The sequence below is a fragment of the Schistocerca gregaria genome, chromosome 7 (genome assembly GCF_023897955.1).
Source record: "Schistocerca gregaria isolate iqSchGreg1 chromosome 7, iqSchGreg1.2, whole genome shotgun sequence".
Taxonomy (NCBI): domain Eukaryota; kingdom Metazoa; phylum Arthropoda; class Insecta; order Orthoptera; family Acrididae; genus Schistocerca; species Schistocerca gregaria.
The window spans coordinates 262,899,068-262,917,859 of NC_064926.1; the positions used below are offsets into that span (position 1 = coordinate 262,899,068).

Consider the following 18,792-nt stretch of genomic DNA (forward strand, 5'->3'; position numbering starts at 1 on the left):
ATTTGCATATCACAGCATGTTCTTTCTGTCGATTAAATTTCGCGTCTGTAGCACGTCATCTTCGTGGTGTAGCAATTTTAATGGCCAGTAGTGTATGTAAGTGTAGGCCACATGTGGTTTTCAATTCAAAGAAATAGCATCAGCGACAATTGTAAGAGATATACCACATAAATTAATAAGAGATAGAGCTAGTCCCCACGGTACACAAAACGGAAAAACGAATAAAGAACTCCAAGTTTAAAAGAAGTCTATACCCCTGAGACTGCTGATTTCCGAAGCTCCTTTCACCAAAGAAGCAAGTAAGTATTCCAGAATTCAAATCTATAACAACTGCCAACATGAGTAACTCAGTATTAGCTATCCTGGGGGTACCGAAGCAGATTAAATCACTTAATAAGGGCAAGCCTTCCGGTCCAGACTGTATACCAGTCAGGTTCATTTCAGAGTACGCTGATACAATAGTTCCAAATTTAACAATTATATACAACCGCTCGCTCGTAGAAAGATATGTATCTGAAGAATGCAAAGTTGCACAAGTCACACCAATACTCCAGAAAAGAAAGAGGAGTATCTGTAGATTTGCGTACCATATCACTAACGTCGATTTTCAATAGGATTTTGGAATATGTACTGTGTTCGAACATTATGAATTATCTCGAGGAAACCGATTTATTGACAAATAGCCAACACAGATTCAGAAAAAATCGTTCTTGCGAAAGACAACTACCTCTTTATTCTCACTAAGTATCGTATGCTGTCGACAGGAACTCTCCAATTCAATCCACTTTTTAAAGACTTCCATAAGGCTGGTGACACGGCTCCTCACAAGCGACTTTTAATCAAATTGCGTGCCAATAGAGTCTCACCTCAGATGCGACTGGATTCGTGAGTTCCTGACAGAAAATCGTGGACTATACAGAAGTAATAGTTGGCTTTCTCTCTCAGGTTTGGTTTTCTGCCTCCGTCATCTCTCTGCTGAGTGTGTACTCGGTGCTTGGCAGCTGGTAACGGTGTTGGAATGTGCGTCTAGGTCTGACCCATTCTTGACATTACTATAACCAAGTGTTATAGGCCCCCTGATATTCCTGGTCTACATAAAAGACATTGTAGACAATCTGGCCAACCCTTTTACATTGTTTGCAGTAGATACTGTCAGTTATTGTCTTGTAAAGACATCAGAAGATCACAACGGTAGAGAAATAGCTTGAAGATGGTTCGTTGAACCCTATGCCGGGCACTTAATTGTGAATTACAGAGTAATCATGTAAATAGATGTAGATGTTCTAATCACGGAACCGAGTGCTATTACTGTGAATGCCATCGATCCCAAAGATCAACTCAAAAAGTTAGTGCTGGGAAACTGAGGTATTTCAAAGGACTAGCGTGGGGATTTTTATGTGAGGTGCGGTTCGTAATGACCGAATGTGTCCCGCTTTTTCTCTACTGTCAGCGATCTTCGTTCTGCTACCTTCAATTAACAATCCGTAACAGCCTATTAACTACTGCATCGGGATCACGCTATCCTTTCCCGCGTAGGAGGTATTACTTGTTTTTCTTGTGTCACGTCTTACGCGCTAACGAACAGATCTTTCTGTCTCAGCTTTGGTTTTCTGTCTCCGTCATCTTTCTGTTGAGCTTATACTCGGCGCTTGGCAGCTGGTAACAGTGTTGGAATGTGCGTCTAGGTCTGACCCACTTGTGACATTACTGGTTCGTTTCTTCTTCAGACTCTGTCTTAACTGTGCTTCATATTGCCTGTGGCAATGCAGATGATTTTTAACAAACAATTCCAATTCCTTTCCCTTACTATTCTGCGCCATGAAAGCTGTTTTATGATGACGACGTTATAGTACGCAATGCCGAAAATGAAATCGAAAGTCATAGCATTTCATGGATTAGAACCAATGTGAGTAAAATTCGTGATTATTCGACAAATAAGTGAATTTAAATATCTGAGGTATCACCTTAAGTATACAAAATGAGACTATGCTGAATTGAAGCTTAAAAAATGTAGGCATTCCTGTGATACAATGCCACGAATACTAGAACACATCGCTCGAAGGGAAACCCCCGCTCAAACAATACAAAATTGTGGCTCCTCCTTTATTGTTGAACGAATGCAAAGGCTGGACTCCTAACTTCTGACCAACTAAGAAAAACTGTGTCGTGCGAAATGATATTCTTCCGATATGTAGCTACACCACAAGAAGAATAGTGACATTATACAGTGATTAGATGTGAACTCGCTCACTTCTGTGTAAAAAAAAAAAAAAAAAAAAAAAAAAAAAAAAAAAAAAAAAAAAAAAAACAATAAACTGGAGACATCATTTTCTGCGTACAGAAGACCGGACCCACGAAAATTCCTTTGCAGTATAATACCAGAGGTAAGCAAACTATTACCTATCCTTTGTTCATTTCTGATGCACAACAAGCCAATAGGTCAAATTCTTGATGCTGATGATGATAATCATCATCATCATTATCATGCCTGTTGCTTCCAGTTGCCTTTTTTCAATGTTGATATATTCTTGATATTTTATGACAGAAGCATCATGCTCCTCTTCGAAAGAAAATTCCTGGGCTGCGTGGTCAAACGCTCGCAAAAAACCCAACGGTTCTATTAGTCTCGTCATAGTCCATTTCTGAACTGATTTCGTTTATTGACGTATTAAATGTACTTACTAAGATTTTCATTCTTCCGCTTACTTTGTAATTTTTTCAATCGCATCTGTCTCAGTAATTATAATTTTAACTGCTATAGGGCGCGAGTAATCTCGTAATGCTGTAATATAACCAATCAACAGAAGCAGCTTCTAGAACTACAACGGCCCCTAGACTGTCAATATTATTGCACGTCTACGATAAGGTTGAAGTTTGTATGTTGTACAATATACTGACAGATCTACTGAGATAAGATTTTTACTGCGCAAACTGGTTCGAGTTCATATTTTCCGGGTAATATTACGTATCTTTGTCACCTCAGTCTAGGGTGACCAAATTATTTTCGGCGAAAACCGGGACACATTCACCCCGGTGCCAATGGAGACCTCAGTCCACATGTACGCAGGTTTCTTAATTTTAAATATTAAAGTTTTGTTGATACATTTTGTGAACCCGATTATTATAACTAATAAGAGGATACAAGAGATTGATATAATCTAGATTATCTGTATAATTAATGACATTTAATAAACGTATACAGTAATAAAGAAATGCATTACGATTTTACAAAACTTTACAGCCATTCAACTTTTAATCAATTAATATTAACATGAGCTTTAATATTTCTGAGCACTTGTAGATGGAATTGACTGTCCTTGGAGAAAAGGGTATTTTTCACTGCCTCCAGCCTTCTTGATCATGTCTTTGTTCTTTGGGACACAGTGATAAAACTCGGCACAATCCATTTTGTAATTGTACAGGATCTGCAGGATTGCTTCAAGAGAGTCCATCTCCATTCAGTTTCTTTCATCTGTCCACTGGATATTCATGAATGAAAATATTCTTTCCACATTGACATTATGGACTGGGATTGCAAATAAATACCTTGCAATTATTACCAACTCAGAGTAATGCTGAAGACAGTCACAGTTTTGAAGAAAACTCACCCACTTCTCATGACATTCCAATGGTGTTATTTTTTTTTTCATCATTCCACTTGTGAAGACTTTCTTCAACAAAATTTGTCGGTATGCCTAACAGATCAAAGAGAATGGAATCATCGATTTCAGTCTCTTTACTCTTCAAATAAGAAACTGTCTCTTCAACACTTTCCCATTTTGGCACTCTCTTCAGTAACATCCAATCAAATACCGGCGATAAGGGTAAATATGAGGTGCTCCACTTGCTGAGATATTCTACACAAGTGTCATAAAACTTGTTAACTTCTTCTCTAAAACTCCTTTCCGCTGCTTCTGATACTTCTGCTCTTTTAAGGACAGATTTAACATTAAAAGAAATGAACTGCTGTTCTCTCTTAGTAACAGTTTCCAGAGTATTTTTCAAAACATCATTTACCTCTCTTACACTTTTCGTGCTTCCCTCAATTTCCTTCATTCCATGCTGCAAAGTGCTAAGCTGACTGTGAATGAACCATAAGTAGGCTTCACTTAAAGGGTTACTGAAAAACTGAACCTATATTTTGGGGGCTTTGTCTTCATTTAGGAAAAAATCTTTTAACGGTTCAAACAGACGGATTACTCTTTCAACAGCTGGAAACAGTGATAACCAGCGAGTTTTCGAGTGACACATTACATTCATATATTCATTCTCACATAATCACAGAACTCCTTAAGCCTCTCTGTTATAACAGTATATTTGTAAAAGTGTGAGTATACCTTCATGACGATAGTTTCAACATCACAGCTTAAACTGTCAGCAGATGTCTGCAAGCTATTGTGTAAAACATGTGCAGGGCACCCTATGCCGTCAATGTTTTCATGCAATGTTGCCTTTAATTTGTTAAATACGTTGCATTTGCGTTGTCTTTTTAAACCGCCAAAGTTTGTGTTGGTGTTGCCTCCACAAAATGCGACACATCTATTTTTCTCAAGATCAAACATGTCGATGGTATTCATACAAAATCTTGAAATTTTGTCAGGTGTTTCATTAGGTAGGGAACTCACCTTCAAAAGTTTGGTCTGAATTCCCTGATTAATATCGAAAAACTGAACAACAAACGGAATATTTTAGTGGCCTTATGATTGCTGGCATCAGTGGAAATCGCGCAGAAAGAAGACTTTTTGATGTATTCAAGGCTTTCCTTTACACTCTGTGGAGCAATAACTCCTTTCACAAAAGCTGACAATTTAGTTCTTGCTGAACTAAACTTTTTTGCAATGGAAAAATCATCAAACATAATGCTTATTAGAACAATCACTAGATCTGTAAGTTTGGTGATGTTTTACCGTGTGGTAGGCTAGTGTAAGCTCGGCTGCTCGAACTTTAGTCTCTTCACTTGATTGATGTTTCAAAAAATAATTTTGTAGAGTTTTACTGCACCTCGGTGCACTGTATCTGTTAATGTGTTTCTTTGACCTGATGTGATCAACTATGTCGGAACGTCCACCATGACTTATACTAAGAAAACAGTTACCTACGGAACACTCTGCTTCCTAATCAAAACGACCTTTCTTAATGAAATTCCATTCCCTGGAATAACAGTCACTGAACTTGCAGGCACATTTCGGCATTGCGTTTCACAGTACTGCAGCAAAAATACCACTAATATAAAAAACTATTGCAGTTTGTCTGACAAAACATCAACTACTACACTGTTCTGACAATGAGTGTGTGAGTAAGTGGCGAGACAATCGGACGGTTTCATAGCTCTGTTACAGTAATACAACTTACTACTTGTTGGCCAAAGTACAGCTCAAAGTGTACCTGCCTGAGTGTATCAATGCTGATATTATGATTACTAGTATGGGACAAGGAGGTTTAGACAAATAAGCTAAAATACATTAATTTCTTGTGTTTTATTTCCTTTAATATAGCGAAATCCCAAAAATTTGAGAAAGTTTTACGAAATGTATTTAAAAACTTTTCGGGACTTTTGAGCGTCCCGAAACAAATTTTCGGGACACCTGAACACAGGTGGACTTTTGGTAACCCTACCTCAGTCCCGTATACCAAACTGTTTATTTTGCGAGACTTTTTGTGTGCAGTTTTGGTGACGACAGCTCTTCTGCTGTATGCTGCCGTTGGCAACTCGATCCCGTTGATTGTAGCCAATCGGGTGATAGTATAAGCAGCCAATGAGAATCTCTGAATTGTTTGGGCAGAAGATTGATTACTTTTGTTTTCGAGATGGATTGTGTGAGACTGATGGTTCAAATGGCTCTGAGCACTATGGGACTCAACTGCTGTGGTCATTAGTCCCCTAGAACTTAGAACTACTTAAACCTAACTAACCTAAGGACATCACACACATCCATGCCCGAGGCAGGATTCGAACCTGCGACCGTAGCAGTCGCACGGTTCCGGACTGCGCGCCTAGAACCGCGAGACCACCACGGCCGGCTGAGACTGATGGTCACTGATCTGGCTATTACGGATTGCAGTGTTTACCACTGGTTTTCTTATGTATTTCTTGTATAGTTGTTATGGTCTTCAGTCCTGAGACTGATTTGATGCAACTCTCCATACTACTCTACCCTGTGCAAGCTTCTTCATCTCCAAATAACTACTGCACCCTACATCCTTCTGAATCTGTTTAGTGTATTCATCTATTGGTCTCCCTCTACGATTTATACCCTCCACACTGCCCTCCAATACTAAATTGGTGATCCGTTGATGCCTCAGAACATACCCTACCAACCGATCCCGTTTCCTAGTCAAGTTGTGCCACAAATTCCTCTTCTCCCCAATTCTATTCAGTACCTCCTCATCAGTTACGTGATCTAACCATCTAATCTTCAGCATTCTTCTGTAGCACCACATTTCGAAAGCTTCTATTCTCTTCTTGTTTAAACTACTTATCGTCCATGTTTCACATCCATACATCGCTTCACTCCATACAAATACTTTTAGAAAAGACTTTCTGACATTTTAATCTATATTCGATGTTAACAAATTTCTCTTCTTCAGAAACGCTTTTCTTGCCATTGCCAGTCTACATTTTATGTCCTCTAATCTAATTCCCTCAACATCACCCGATTTAATTAGGCTACATTCCATTACCCTCACTTTGCTTTTGTTGATGATCATCGAATATCCTCCTTTCAAGACACTGCCATTCCGTTCAACTGCTCTTTCAGGTCGTTTCCTGTCTCTGACAGAATTACATTGTCATCGGAAAACCTCAAAGTTATTAATTCTTCTCCGTGGATTTTAATTCCTACTCCAGATTTTTCTTTCGTTTCCTTTATAGCTTGCTCAATATACAGACAGAATAACATCGGGGATAGGCTACAACCCTGTCTCACTCCCATCCCAACCACAGCTTCTCTATCATGCCACTCGACTCATATAACTGCCATCTGGTTGTTGTACAAATTGTAAATAGCCCTTCGCCTTCAGAATTTGAAAGAGAGTATTCCAGTCAACAGTGTCAAAAGCTTCTCTAAGTCTACAAATGCTAGAAACGTAGGTTTGCCTTTCCTTAATCTATTCTCTAGGATAAGTCGTAGGGTCAGCATTGCCTCACGTGTTCGACATTTCTACGGAATACGAACTGATCTTCCCCAAGGTCGGTTTCTATCAGATTTTAGATACTATTCATCTGTAAATAATTCGTGTCAATAATTTGCAGCCGTGACTTATTAAGCTGATAGTTCCGTAATTTTCACACCTGTCAACACCTGCTTTCTTTGGGATTGAAATTATTATATTCATCTTGAAGTCTGAGGATCTTTCGCCTGCGTCATACATCTTGTTCAGTACATGGTAGAGTTTTGTCAGAGCTGGCTCTCCCAAGGCTATCAATAGTTCTAATGGAATGTTGTCTACTCCCGGGGCCTTGGTCTTTCAGTGCTCTGTCAAATTCTTCACGCAGTATCATATCTCCCATTTAATCGTCACCTACGTCCTCTTCCATTTCCATAATATTGCCCTCAAGTATATCGCCCTTGTATAGGCCCTCTATATACTCCTTCCACCTTTCTGCTTCCCCTTCTTTGGTTAGAACTGGTTTTCTATCTGAGCTCTTGATATTCATACAAGTGGTTCTCTTCTTTCCAAGGGCCTCTTTAATTTTCCCTTTAGGCAGTACCTATCTTACCTCTAGTGACAGATGCCTCTACATCCTTACATTTGTTCTTTAGCCATCCCCGCTAAGCCATTTTGCGTTTCGTGTCGATCTCATTTTTGAGACGTTTGTATTCCTTTATGCCTGCTTCATTTACTGCATTTTTATATTTTCTCCTTTCATTAATCAAATTCAATATGTCTTCTGTTACCCAAGGATTTCTACTAGCCCTCGTCTTTTTACCTACTTGATCCCCTGCTGCCTTCACTATTTCATTTCTCAAAGCTACCCATTTTCCTTCTACTGTATTCCTTTCCCCTGTTCCTGTCAATCGTTCCCTAATGCTCTCTCTCTAAAACTCTCTACAACCTCTGGTTCTTTCAGTTTATCCAGGTCCAATCTCCTTAAATTTCCACCTTTTTGCAGTTTCTTCAGTCTTAATCTACAGTTCATAGCCAATAGATTGTGGTCAGAGTCCACATCTGGCCCTGGAAATACCTTACAATTTAAAACCTCGTTCCTAAATCTCTGTCTAACCATTACATAGGGTGGAGAAAAATTGTGTAACGAAATTTTAACCCTGGATAGCTGATGTCAGTACGACCAAAATTACTAATGTTGTGTAGATCGACATCGCACAATTTTTAAACTACAGATATTTGGCGCCACACACTCCGATTGGCCTCTGACGTGACCTATTCAACACGTGTGCGTATCACATTGGGGCAGTGATGGGGGAGGGGACGTTTGTTTGTGTGACCCAACAACCATAGAACTGCCCGTCAACCAACGAACGGCAACAGCGCAATCCCACGGCCAATCAGAGCGCGTGGTGCCAAGTTTCCGTAGTTCAAAAATGGTGCGCTGTCGACCTACACAACATTAGTAATTTTGGTTCCTACTGACATTAGCTATCCAGGGTTAAAATTTCATGACACAGTTTTTCTCCACCCTGTATAATCTATCTTTCAGTGTCTCCAGGCCTCTTTGAACTATACAAACATTTTTCATGATTCTTAAATCAAGTGTTAGTAATGATTAAATTATGCTCTGTGAAAAATTCTACCAGGCGGCTTGCTCTTTCATCCCTTACCCCCATTCCATATTTACCTACTACTTTTCGTTGTCTTCCTTTTGCTACTATCGAATTCCAGTCCCCCATGACTTAAAATTTTGTCTCCCTTCACTACCTCAATAATTTCTTTTATCTCATCATACATTTCTTCAAGCCCTTCGTCATCTACGGAGCTAACTGGCTTATAAACTTGTACTACTGTCATATGCGTGGGCTTCGTTTCTATCTTGGCTACAATAATGCGTTCACTATGCTGTTCGTAGTAGCTGACCCGGTCTCCTACTTTTTTATATTCATTATGAAACCTATTACTGTATTGTTCCCATTTGATTTTTTATTTATAACTCTGTATTCAGCTGACCAGAAGTCTTGTTCCTCCTGCCACCGAACTTCACTATTTCCAACTATAACTAACTTTAACCTATCCATTTCCCTTTTTAAAATTTTTAACCCACCTGCCCGATTAAGGGTTAGGACATTGCACGCTCCGATCCGTAGAACTCCAGTTTTCTTTCTCCTGATACCGACATCCTCCTGAGTAATCCCCACCCGGAGATCCAAATGGGGTACTATTTCACCTCCGGAATGTTTTACCCAAGAGGACGGCCATTATCATTTAACCATATGGTAAACCTACACGCCCTCGGGAAAAATTATGGCTGTAGTTTCCCCTTGCTTTCAGCCGTTCGCAGTACCAGCACAGTAAGGCCGTTTTGGTTAATGTTACAAGGCCAGATCAGTCAATTATCCAGACTGTTGCCCCTGCAACTACTAAAATGGCTGCTGCCCCTCTTCAGGAACCACACGTTTGTCTGGTCTCTTAACAGATACCCCTATGCCGTGGATGCGCCTACGGTACGGCTATCTGTATCGCTGAAGCACGCAAGCCTCCCCACCAACGGCAAGGTCCATGGTTCATGAAAAGGGGGGGGGGGGGTCTTTTATTTTATGTTCCTCGAAATATGACAGAAATTCTTGGGCTGTCCTCCGAAACCGTTTCGAAAACTTTGTGGGGCATTTTCGAAATGTCCCGATTTAGTCCAGTCAGTGATGGATAATTAGGGGAGAAAAATCATATAGTCGCAAATTCTTGCACAATGCTGAGAGGGAGTCTCATGAACAACAAACTAAAAAATCTGAACGTGAAGTGTGTGTGTTTGTGACGGGGCGGGAGGGAAATCGTTTAAAGGTCACATTTTTATGTTTTCCTCGAATAACTCCAAAACTGCGGCTTCTAGCGAAAATAATTCCGAGTTCAAAATTTAAATAAATTAAAGATCTTAACAAGACCATATTAATTTTTTATAGCACTAATAGTTTCCACCTTGCACGGGATGGAAAATTGCAAATTATTAAAAATATTGTTTCAGAGGTATAAAATTAATGTTCATCGTTAAATGAAGTGGGTTAGAAACAAGCATTAAATGTTTGCACCACGCCTAAGTGCAGCAGTGTCGTATTAAGAGATAAATTGTGTTCTGGGGTGTAACAGAAAGTAGGTCACTGGATTCTTTCATGTACTTCTGCACTTGCTGCTTCATAGGTCTGCAAACTGAAGATCGAGCAGGTGATTCCCTACTCTACCTACACATCTATGTTGCAAGGAGAAACAACAGGGTTTTTCACCAAGTTGAGCCTACCCTCCACAATGTGTCTTACGAATCATTGGCTACGTGTCCAGGGGAAGGGGAGAGCGGTGTTTATTTTCCACAGAGCGGGTTAGCACTATATGGAATGCAGATATGAGTAACTAATAATACTAACACAAGTAGCGCATATGGACAGAATACATATGTAAATCTCTGCACCCTGTCACACATTGCTAGAAGTGAAATTGATTATTAGACATCCAGTAATGCAACTGTAGTGTTCTTCCTGGGAGGGTGGCTTCCCTCACCACGAGAGCTGCTCGACTTTCAGTACAGACAGAATATACCATCCCACCATTTTCAGCCCAGTTCTCTTATATGAATAGACAAAATAGCTTTACTTAGCATACACATGTATATATGGTGGACTTATTTTCATTTTATTAAATGAATACTATTTACAGATGTTACGTGAGCTTATATGTGAAATACGTTCCTGAAGACAGTGGCTGAGAAGTGCTTGCTTTGCATGATTTTGTCAGGACTTACGTAGTATTGTTGGGAATGGATTTGACTGGTAAATGTGACACTTTGCTGCTGTCTGTAGTTGATAGGGTATTATAAAACCAGGTAATTGCGTTGTAGACACTTGTTGCTGAATTCATCAGTGCCCAGAAAGTTATTGCACATCTCTCGCCTTTAGTTGTGTTACTGGTAGGTTGCATAAGTCATTTCCACTCAGGAATTCCTAGCGTTTGTAGTGAGGGCTGCGCTGAGTTGATACACTTACCACACATCCACAGTATATCTTACAAGAGGGGTGTGAATATATTTGATGGAATCGGACTGAGCCGGACGCTGTAGCGGAGCGGTTCTAGGCGCTTCTGTCCGGAGCCGAGCTGCTACTACGGTCGCAGGTTCAAATCCTGCCTCGGGCAAGGATGTGTGTGATGTCCTTAGGTTAGTTAGGTTTAATTAGTTCTAAGTCTAGGGGACTGATGACCTCAGTTGTTTAGTCCCATAGTGCTTGGAGCCATTTGAATTTTTGAATGGGACTGATCATGTTCAAATTTAGAACAACGATCTGCTGTAACCTATTGCCTGACCTATGCAGAAATGTCTGGAGTTCTATGGCACCTACGTGACCTACTTCTGTTATAGAGGCATGTAATTTAAGCCTCTGGGTATTTTCAGATGTTGGAAGAACTGAGACTTAGTGATGCATTAGATACCCCTCACGCTGTGAAAAGTATTCCAGTCAGTGACAATGGAGATAAAAAATCGCCATTGTCGAACACATGTAGACAGCATGTTACGTTTGGGACAGGCTCTTCGGTGTGTTAGACATTTGACAGCTCCAGCTGCTAAGCGTTTTTACATAATAGCTTACTTAACAACTGAAAATAAGTATTCAGTCAACTGAAGATAACTCCACTATCTTCAGTTGAAACTTCCGGGCTGAGAAGCAGTGGTCGATGTATAAAATTTCCACCTAACGATTCGTCTCCATCTGCGGGAGACATCTTCTGAGGTCGTCCGGCTGCTGCCACTGAGGCTCCAGGTACTCTTGCATTTATAGAGCGCATAGAGGGCACCACCATTCGTCACGTGATGCCGACGGTACGCCTATCTTTAGATGGCGTCATCATTCTCGATTAAGAGTAGCTGATTGTAATTCTGATGGCGCAACGTCGACTCCACACGGGGAGGTGTAGTCTGTCTGTAAATTGAAAAGCGAGCAGCGCTCATCGTGAGAGAAGTCGCATTTCCAAGAGACCACTAAAGTTGCTGTACAGTCTGATTCAGAATAAATGTCTCCTCTATTATAGCAGTGTGCAGAGATTCACGAAGTTCTGCCTATGCGCTTTACCTACGTTAGTGTTATTAATAACTCATATCTGCATTCCATGTAGTGTTAACGCATTTTGTATAAATAAACTCCCCCAGGCATGTGTGCGCAATGCGTCGCCAGTGACTCATAAGGCGCGCTTTGGAGGGCCCGTATAACTTTGAAGCACCCTGTAGTTGTTTCTTGTTACGTAGTGGGGTAGACTGAGAAAGGAATTACTTGTTCGACCTCCAGTTTGCAAGCCTATGAGAGGGAAACACATAACGCAACCCAGAGACTTACCTTCCCACACACGTCCTTCCCCATCCCCCCCCCCCCCCCCCCCCCGTCAACCCTATTAACACAATTTATCCCTTAATACGGCCCCACTGCACTTATGTGTGATACATACGTTGTCTTAATCCACATCATTTAAATACAAACATTAATTTTATAGCGTTATAACAATATATTAACTTGCGATTTCTCCAACCCCTGAAAGCGGGAACTATTAATCCCAGAGAAAAAAAGTATACGACTTTTTTCGTGTTGTTGTTGTTGTCTTCAGTCCTGAGACTGGTTTGATGCAGCTCTCCATGCTACTCTATCTTGTGCAAGCTTCTTCATCTCCCAGTACTTACTGCAACCTGCTTCCTTCTGAATCTGCTTAATGTATTCATCTCTTGGTCTCCCTCTACGATTTTTACCCTCCACGCTGCCCTCCAACGCTAAATTTGCTAAATTTGTGATCCCTTGATGCCTCAGAACATGTCCTGCCAACCGATCCCTTCTTCTTGTCAAGCTGTGCCACAAACTCCTCTTCACCCCAATTCTATTCAATACCTCCTCATTAGTTATGTGATCTACCCATCTAATTTTCAGCATTCTTCTGTAGCACCACATTTCTAAAGCTTCTATTCTCTTCTTGTCTAAACTATTTATCGTCCACGTTTCACTTCCATACATGGCTACACTCCATACAAATACTTTCAGAAACGACTTCCTGACACTTAAATCTATACTAGATGTTAACAAATTTCTCTTCTTCAGAAACGCTTTCCTTCCCATTGCCATCCTCTCTCCTTCGACCATCATCAGTTATTATGCTCCCCAAATAGCAAAATTCATCCACTACTTTAAGTGTCTCATTTCCTAATATAATTCCCGCAGCGTCTCCTGATTTCATTCGTCTATATTCCATTATCCTCGCTTTACCGTTGTTGATGTCCATCTTATATCCACCTTTCACGACTCTGTCCATTCCGTTCAACTGCTCTTCCAAGTCCTTTGCTGTCTCTGATAGAATTACAATGTCATCGGCGAACCTCAAAGTTTTTATTTCTTCTCCATGGATTTTAATACCTACTCCGAATGTTCTTTTGTTTCCTTTACTGCTTGCTCAATATACAGATTGAATAACATCGGGGAGAGGCTACAACCCTGTCTCACTCCCTTCCCAACCACTGCTTCCCTTTCATGGCCCTCGACTCTTATAACTGCCATCTGGTTTCTGTACAAATTGAAAATAGCCTTTCGCTCCCTGTATTTTACCCCTGCCACCTTTAGAATTTGAAAGAGAGTATTCCAGTCAACATTGTCAAAAGCTTTCTCTAAGTCTACAAATGCTAGAAACGTAGGTTTGCCTTTCCTTAATCTTTCTTCTAAGATAAGTCGAAGGGTCAGTATTGCCTCACGTGTTCCAACATTTCTACGGAATCCAAACTGATCTTCCCCGAGGTCGGCTTCTACTAGTTTTTCCATTCGTCTGTAAAGAATACGCGTTAGTATTTTGCAGCTGTGACTTATTAAACTGATAGTTCGGTAATTTTCACATCTGTCAACACCTGCTTTCTTTGGGATTGGAATTATTATATTCTTCTTGAAGTCTGAGGGTATTTCGCCTGTTTCATACATTTTGCTCACCAGATGGTAGAGTTTTGTCAGGACTGGCTCTCCCAAGGCCGTCAGTAGTTCCAATGGAATGTTGTCTACTCCCGGGGCCTTATTTCGACTCAGGTCTTTCAGTGCCCTGTAAAACTCTTCACGCAATATCGTATCTCCCATTTCATCTTCATCTACATCCTCTTCCATTTCCATAATATTGTCCCCAAGTACACCGCCCTTGTATAGACCCTCTATATACTCCTTCCACCTTTCAGCTTTCCCTTCTTTGCTTAGAACTGGGTTTCCATCTGAGCTCCTGATATTCATGCAAGTGGTTCTCTTTTCTCCAAATGTCTCTTTAATTTTCCTGTAGGCAGTATCTATCTTACCCCTAGTGAGATAAGCCTCTACATCCTTACATTTGTCCTCTAGCCATCCCTGCTTAGCCATTTTGCACTTCCTGTCGATCTCATTTTTGAGACGTTTGTATTCCTTTTTGCCTGCTTCATTTACTGCATTTTTATATTTTCTCCTTTCATCAATTAAATTCAATATTTCTTCTGTTACCCAAGGATTTCTACTAGCCCTCGTCTTTTTACCTACTTGATCCTCTGCTGCCTTCACTACGTCATCCCTCAGAGCTACCCATTCTTCTTCTACTGTATTTCTTTCCCCCATTCCTGTCAATTGTTCCCTTATGCTCTCCTGAAACACTGTACAACCTCTGGTTCTTTCAGTTTATCCAGATCCCATCTCCTTAAACTCCCACCTTTTTGAAGTTTCTTCAGTTTTAATCTACAGTTCATAACTAATAGATTGTGGTAAGAGTCCACATCTGCCCCTGGAAATGTCTTACAATTTAAAACCTGGTTCCAGGGAACTAAAATTAGTTTAAATTTGTACTGGAAAACATTTTGGCTAGAAGCCTAGATTTTCGAGTTATTTGAGAAAAAATAAAAAAGTGACTTTTAAATCCATCTGTATGCCATCGCTCATACCACACCAGTCAGGATTTTTAATATGTTGTTCTTGACACTCGGTCCTACCAATGTGCAAAAAATTGTAACAACACGATTTCTCTCCTAATGAATATTTTTTATCTTCATTGATATGTTGTGATTACGCAGGAACCTAAGTGTACAGTTTAAATTTTACGGAATGTTCTGTTTCTATGAGGACATTATTCACTACATATTATATTACTCTGCCTCGTAATTTCATACACTCCCCTTCATGATGCCGTTTATCGAAAACTTTTCTCATCAGTTTAACCACCTTGTCTAAACGTCCGGTTTATCGTGTTCACTTCCCTACATCCCATTAATATTAACCGTACAGTTACCAACAACAGCACACAACGAAAATGCTGCCGACACCGGAAGTGTATTTCTACCTGAATTAGCTTGGAACGCACGTTCATTTTAGAATTACTGGAAGTATATGGATGTTCGCAAGCCTTATTGTACGTAAAATCAAACGACCAACAATCACGCAAACTAAGCTGAGAATCGGCGTGGTGGCTTTTGGAAGAGATTTTCCATTTACAGTCGCTACCATCAGCCACAGCGCTGAGTGTCAGCTTAGTTTGCGTGAATAACATAGTAACCTTCAGAAGAAATGCGAGCAGCACGATCAGTTGTTGTCCAAGTATGGAGAAACTTATCCGGGAGAAGGTACACCTCAATTAGGAAAGAAGTTAAATTCATTGCGGACAAATTGTAGGAAGGCGCTGAATTGCAGGAAAAGTGTCTCGCAAATGACTGTCCTTTAAACACCTGCAAAATTACGTCAGCCAAGTGAGTGTCCTTTAAGCATCTGCGAAATTACGTCAACCAGTCCTCATTTTGTAGGAAATTTTCATGCGTCAGATTTCTTCTCTTCTCGTACCTCTCCTGCACGCATCTAAGTTTCGTCTTTTCTCCGCGAACGCAGGCAGCTCAGACTCCAAACAACAACTGGCCTCTATATCTGCCATGTTTGCAAATCTTGAGCTTTGATGCGAAGTTTGCGCAATATCAGTGTGCTGCCTGGAGCTAACCCTCCATATACTGAACAGTATTCTTGCCCACCATAATTGTTGGTCTAGGGGCCGCTAAACGACGCACAAAAGCGACTAAAGATAGAAACATTTGGATCAAACGAATGAAGGAGGGGCATTGCTGCCTGTTAGTTGCACCCTTACCTCAGTTCAAGCAAGTCAAACATGCGAAAATCATCCTTCATCTTCCAGGTGAGGCTTCAGTGCACCATGTCTCTTATTCCTGTTTTTTGACACCATATTATACATGGTATTGTGTCGTGGATTAGCACATAATGCACCATTTACATCGTAACTCCATATTACAACAAAAGATACTTACTTAGTGCAAAGATATAACGATTCAGAGTCCAGAGATTAACCACATATTATTTATTTACAACCCTCAACTATGTCTGTGCTTGAACAAGACTCGAAATGTTCGAACAGTTTATGTCAACTTTCGGGAAATCTCGGATTCTGTTCGGTCTTTTGATAATACTGTCACAACGACCTGTCTTAGCGTTTATACCGCACTATGGATTTTAACAACAAAAATAACTGTGAAACACGGACAGAAATATCTTCTACAACACAGGTCACGCGTAGCAACGGCAACTAATAAATAAATAAATAAATGATTGCAACAATAGTCTGTGTAATTCTCGAGCTTTCGCTCGTCCCGCGATCTAGTGAGGTCTGATGGTACTATCTTTAAGACGGGTCATTCCACTGTATTTGCTCCCACGATAAAAACTACAATCACTTTATTACGATACAGTTCGTTTATACGACATTTAATTCCTTAATTATTTCATTTGAATGCTGTCGTCTTGTTTTCAAACTGATTAAAATTTCGTGAAGTTTTCAATCTGTTATTCAAATATATGAGCAGGGATTGAACTGCTCATTTGCAACCTACTTAGTACATCATTAAAGCCTCTCTTAATCAAATAATGTTATACTGGGTTCCGTCAAGCAATATTTTTTGGAGGAAAACATTTTCATCTTTGTCTGTTGCCTTAACTTAAAAGTAGGCACAAATGTTTATATACCCATGCACACTGTATAAGAGCTCGTATTGTAAATTTGTTCAAATAGAATAGGAGTTTGTTAAGTGGTAGGATTTAATACTGTTTCCTACACTGTTTCATGAAATTGTGAAATTTATGTAGAGCCATAGCTTACTGATGTTGCTAGTTCGTAGTTTCTTGCGTATAACTTGCACTTGTGCCGCCGAAGTCAAATGTCACGAGATTGTTGGAACAAGGTCAATACTGTATCGAACGCTAAAGTGTATCGGGAAATCTCGAGCCCGTTCGAACGCGAGTATTATTTGCCCAGACTTATCCCCAACAGTTATGAATCTCTCCAAAATGACACAGTAATCTTGGAAAAAATCCCATTTCATTGGTATCTAGTTACCTTGAAATTTTACTATGTTAGTAACATGAAAGCGTATCGCTTAAAGAGCGTCGATGCGAAGACTCCTAGGCAGTTTTCCTGACTGTTGTGCACATGGTATAGTCCTATTAGAAACAGCATGAGGCTTTTCACTCGCATCCACGATACTCTGTGTTTCGGGTTACACTTCAATACTTAACATTGTAAGTATTAAAACAGGTATCCCAGGCAAATTCATTCTGTACAGAGAAGGACCCCCAGGAAGTGTGGTCCAAGCACGACCGAGGTAGCTTACACAACTCTTATTAGACCAATACTTGAAGATCGCTCATCAGTATGTGATCCGTACCAGGAAGGAAATCAATAAAATCCAGAGAACAGCAGCGCTTGTGATTACAGTTTTATCATCGTTTCATCATCGCCACACGACACAGGAGAGTGAGAGAGAGTGTGTGTGTAGTCTCATTCCTTGACACATTTTCCCAAATGACAGGTATTTTACGGCTAGACTGCTCCCCTGAAATCCTATTTATTGCGGTATTTTACTATCACCTGCTGCGACAACAACTTCTAGAGCTGAGCATTACTACCACACAATTGTTCAGCTCAGTGTTTATCTCAGCAGCGAACATAAAACCCTGTTGATAAAACGCCAAGTGTGGGTAGGTTATTACATTCCACAGAAATCAGCATTATGATTATCAAAACAGTGTTTATATGAAAATTCATCTCTAAGTTTTCCAGTTGTTAGTTCAGCCAATAATTTTATTATCATGTGTCACATTTTGTATCACTGCGCGAATTCGTATGTCTGTTTGTTGTATAATCTGCACGGTGCATTTACGACTTTTCTCTCGTTTTTCAGGACTTGGTGCTTGACGAAACGCAGTCTTTAGAAATTCTGAAGCGAATGAGTCGGATTGTCCTCATTCTGAAGGTATGAATACTCATTCTTCTGTATGATACGAGAAATTAATTTATTACTTACAATAATTAATCATACTGTTAATCACATATCCACACTCTTGCATATTCATACTGAAGTCGTTGTTGAAGCAATAACGTAGCGTGCTCAGTAATGTCACATGTGTTATGTTCAAAAATCCACATGGAATCCACAAATAGATGTTTGCGGAACTGTTCCTCCGTGAGACATATAGCGCCGTGGACAACGGAGCTCATATTCAAGCCGTGTTCCTTGACTTCAAGAAGGCATTTGACACTTGCTCCGCCGAGCGGCCTCAGGCGCTGCAGTCATGGACTGCGCGGCTGGTTCGAGTCCTCCCTCGGGCATGGGTGTGTGTGTTT

General features: G+C 40.3%; 1 protein-coding gene across 1 annotated transcript in view; it reads left to right on the plus strand.

Annotated features, from left to right (window-relative positions):
• LOC126282517 (tryptophan 2,3-dioxygenase) overlaps nt 1-18,792 on the plus strand; it is a 362,921-nt gene that overhangs the window by 220,784 nt on the left and 123,345 nt on the right. Inside the window, exon 4 of the mRNA XM_049982178.1 lies at nt 18,350-18,421. Coding sequence (XP_049838135.1) covers nt 18,350-18,421 — 72 coding nt within the window. The remainder of the gene's footprint in view (nt 1-18,349; nt 18,422-18,792) is intronic.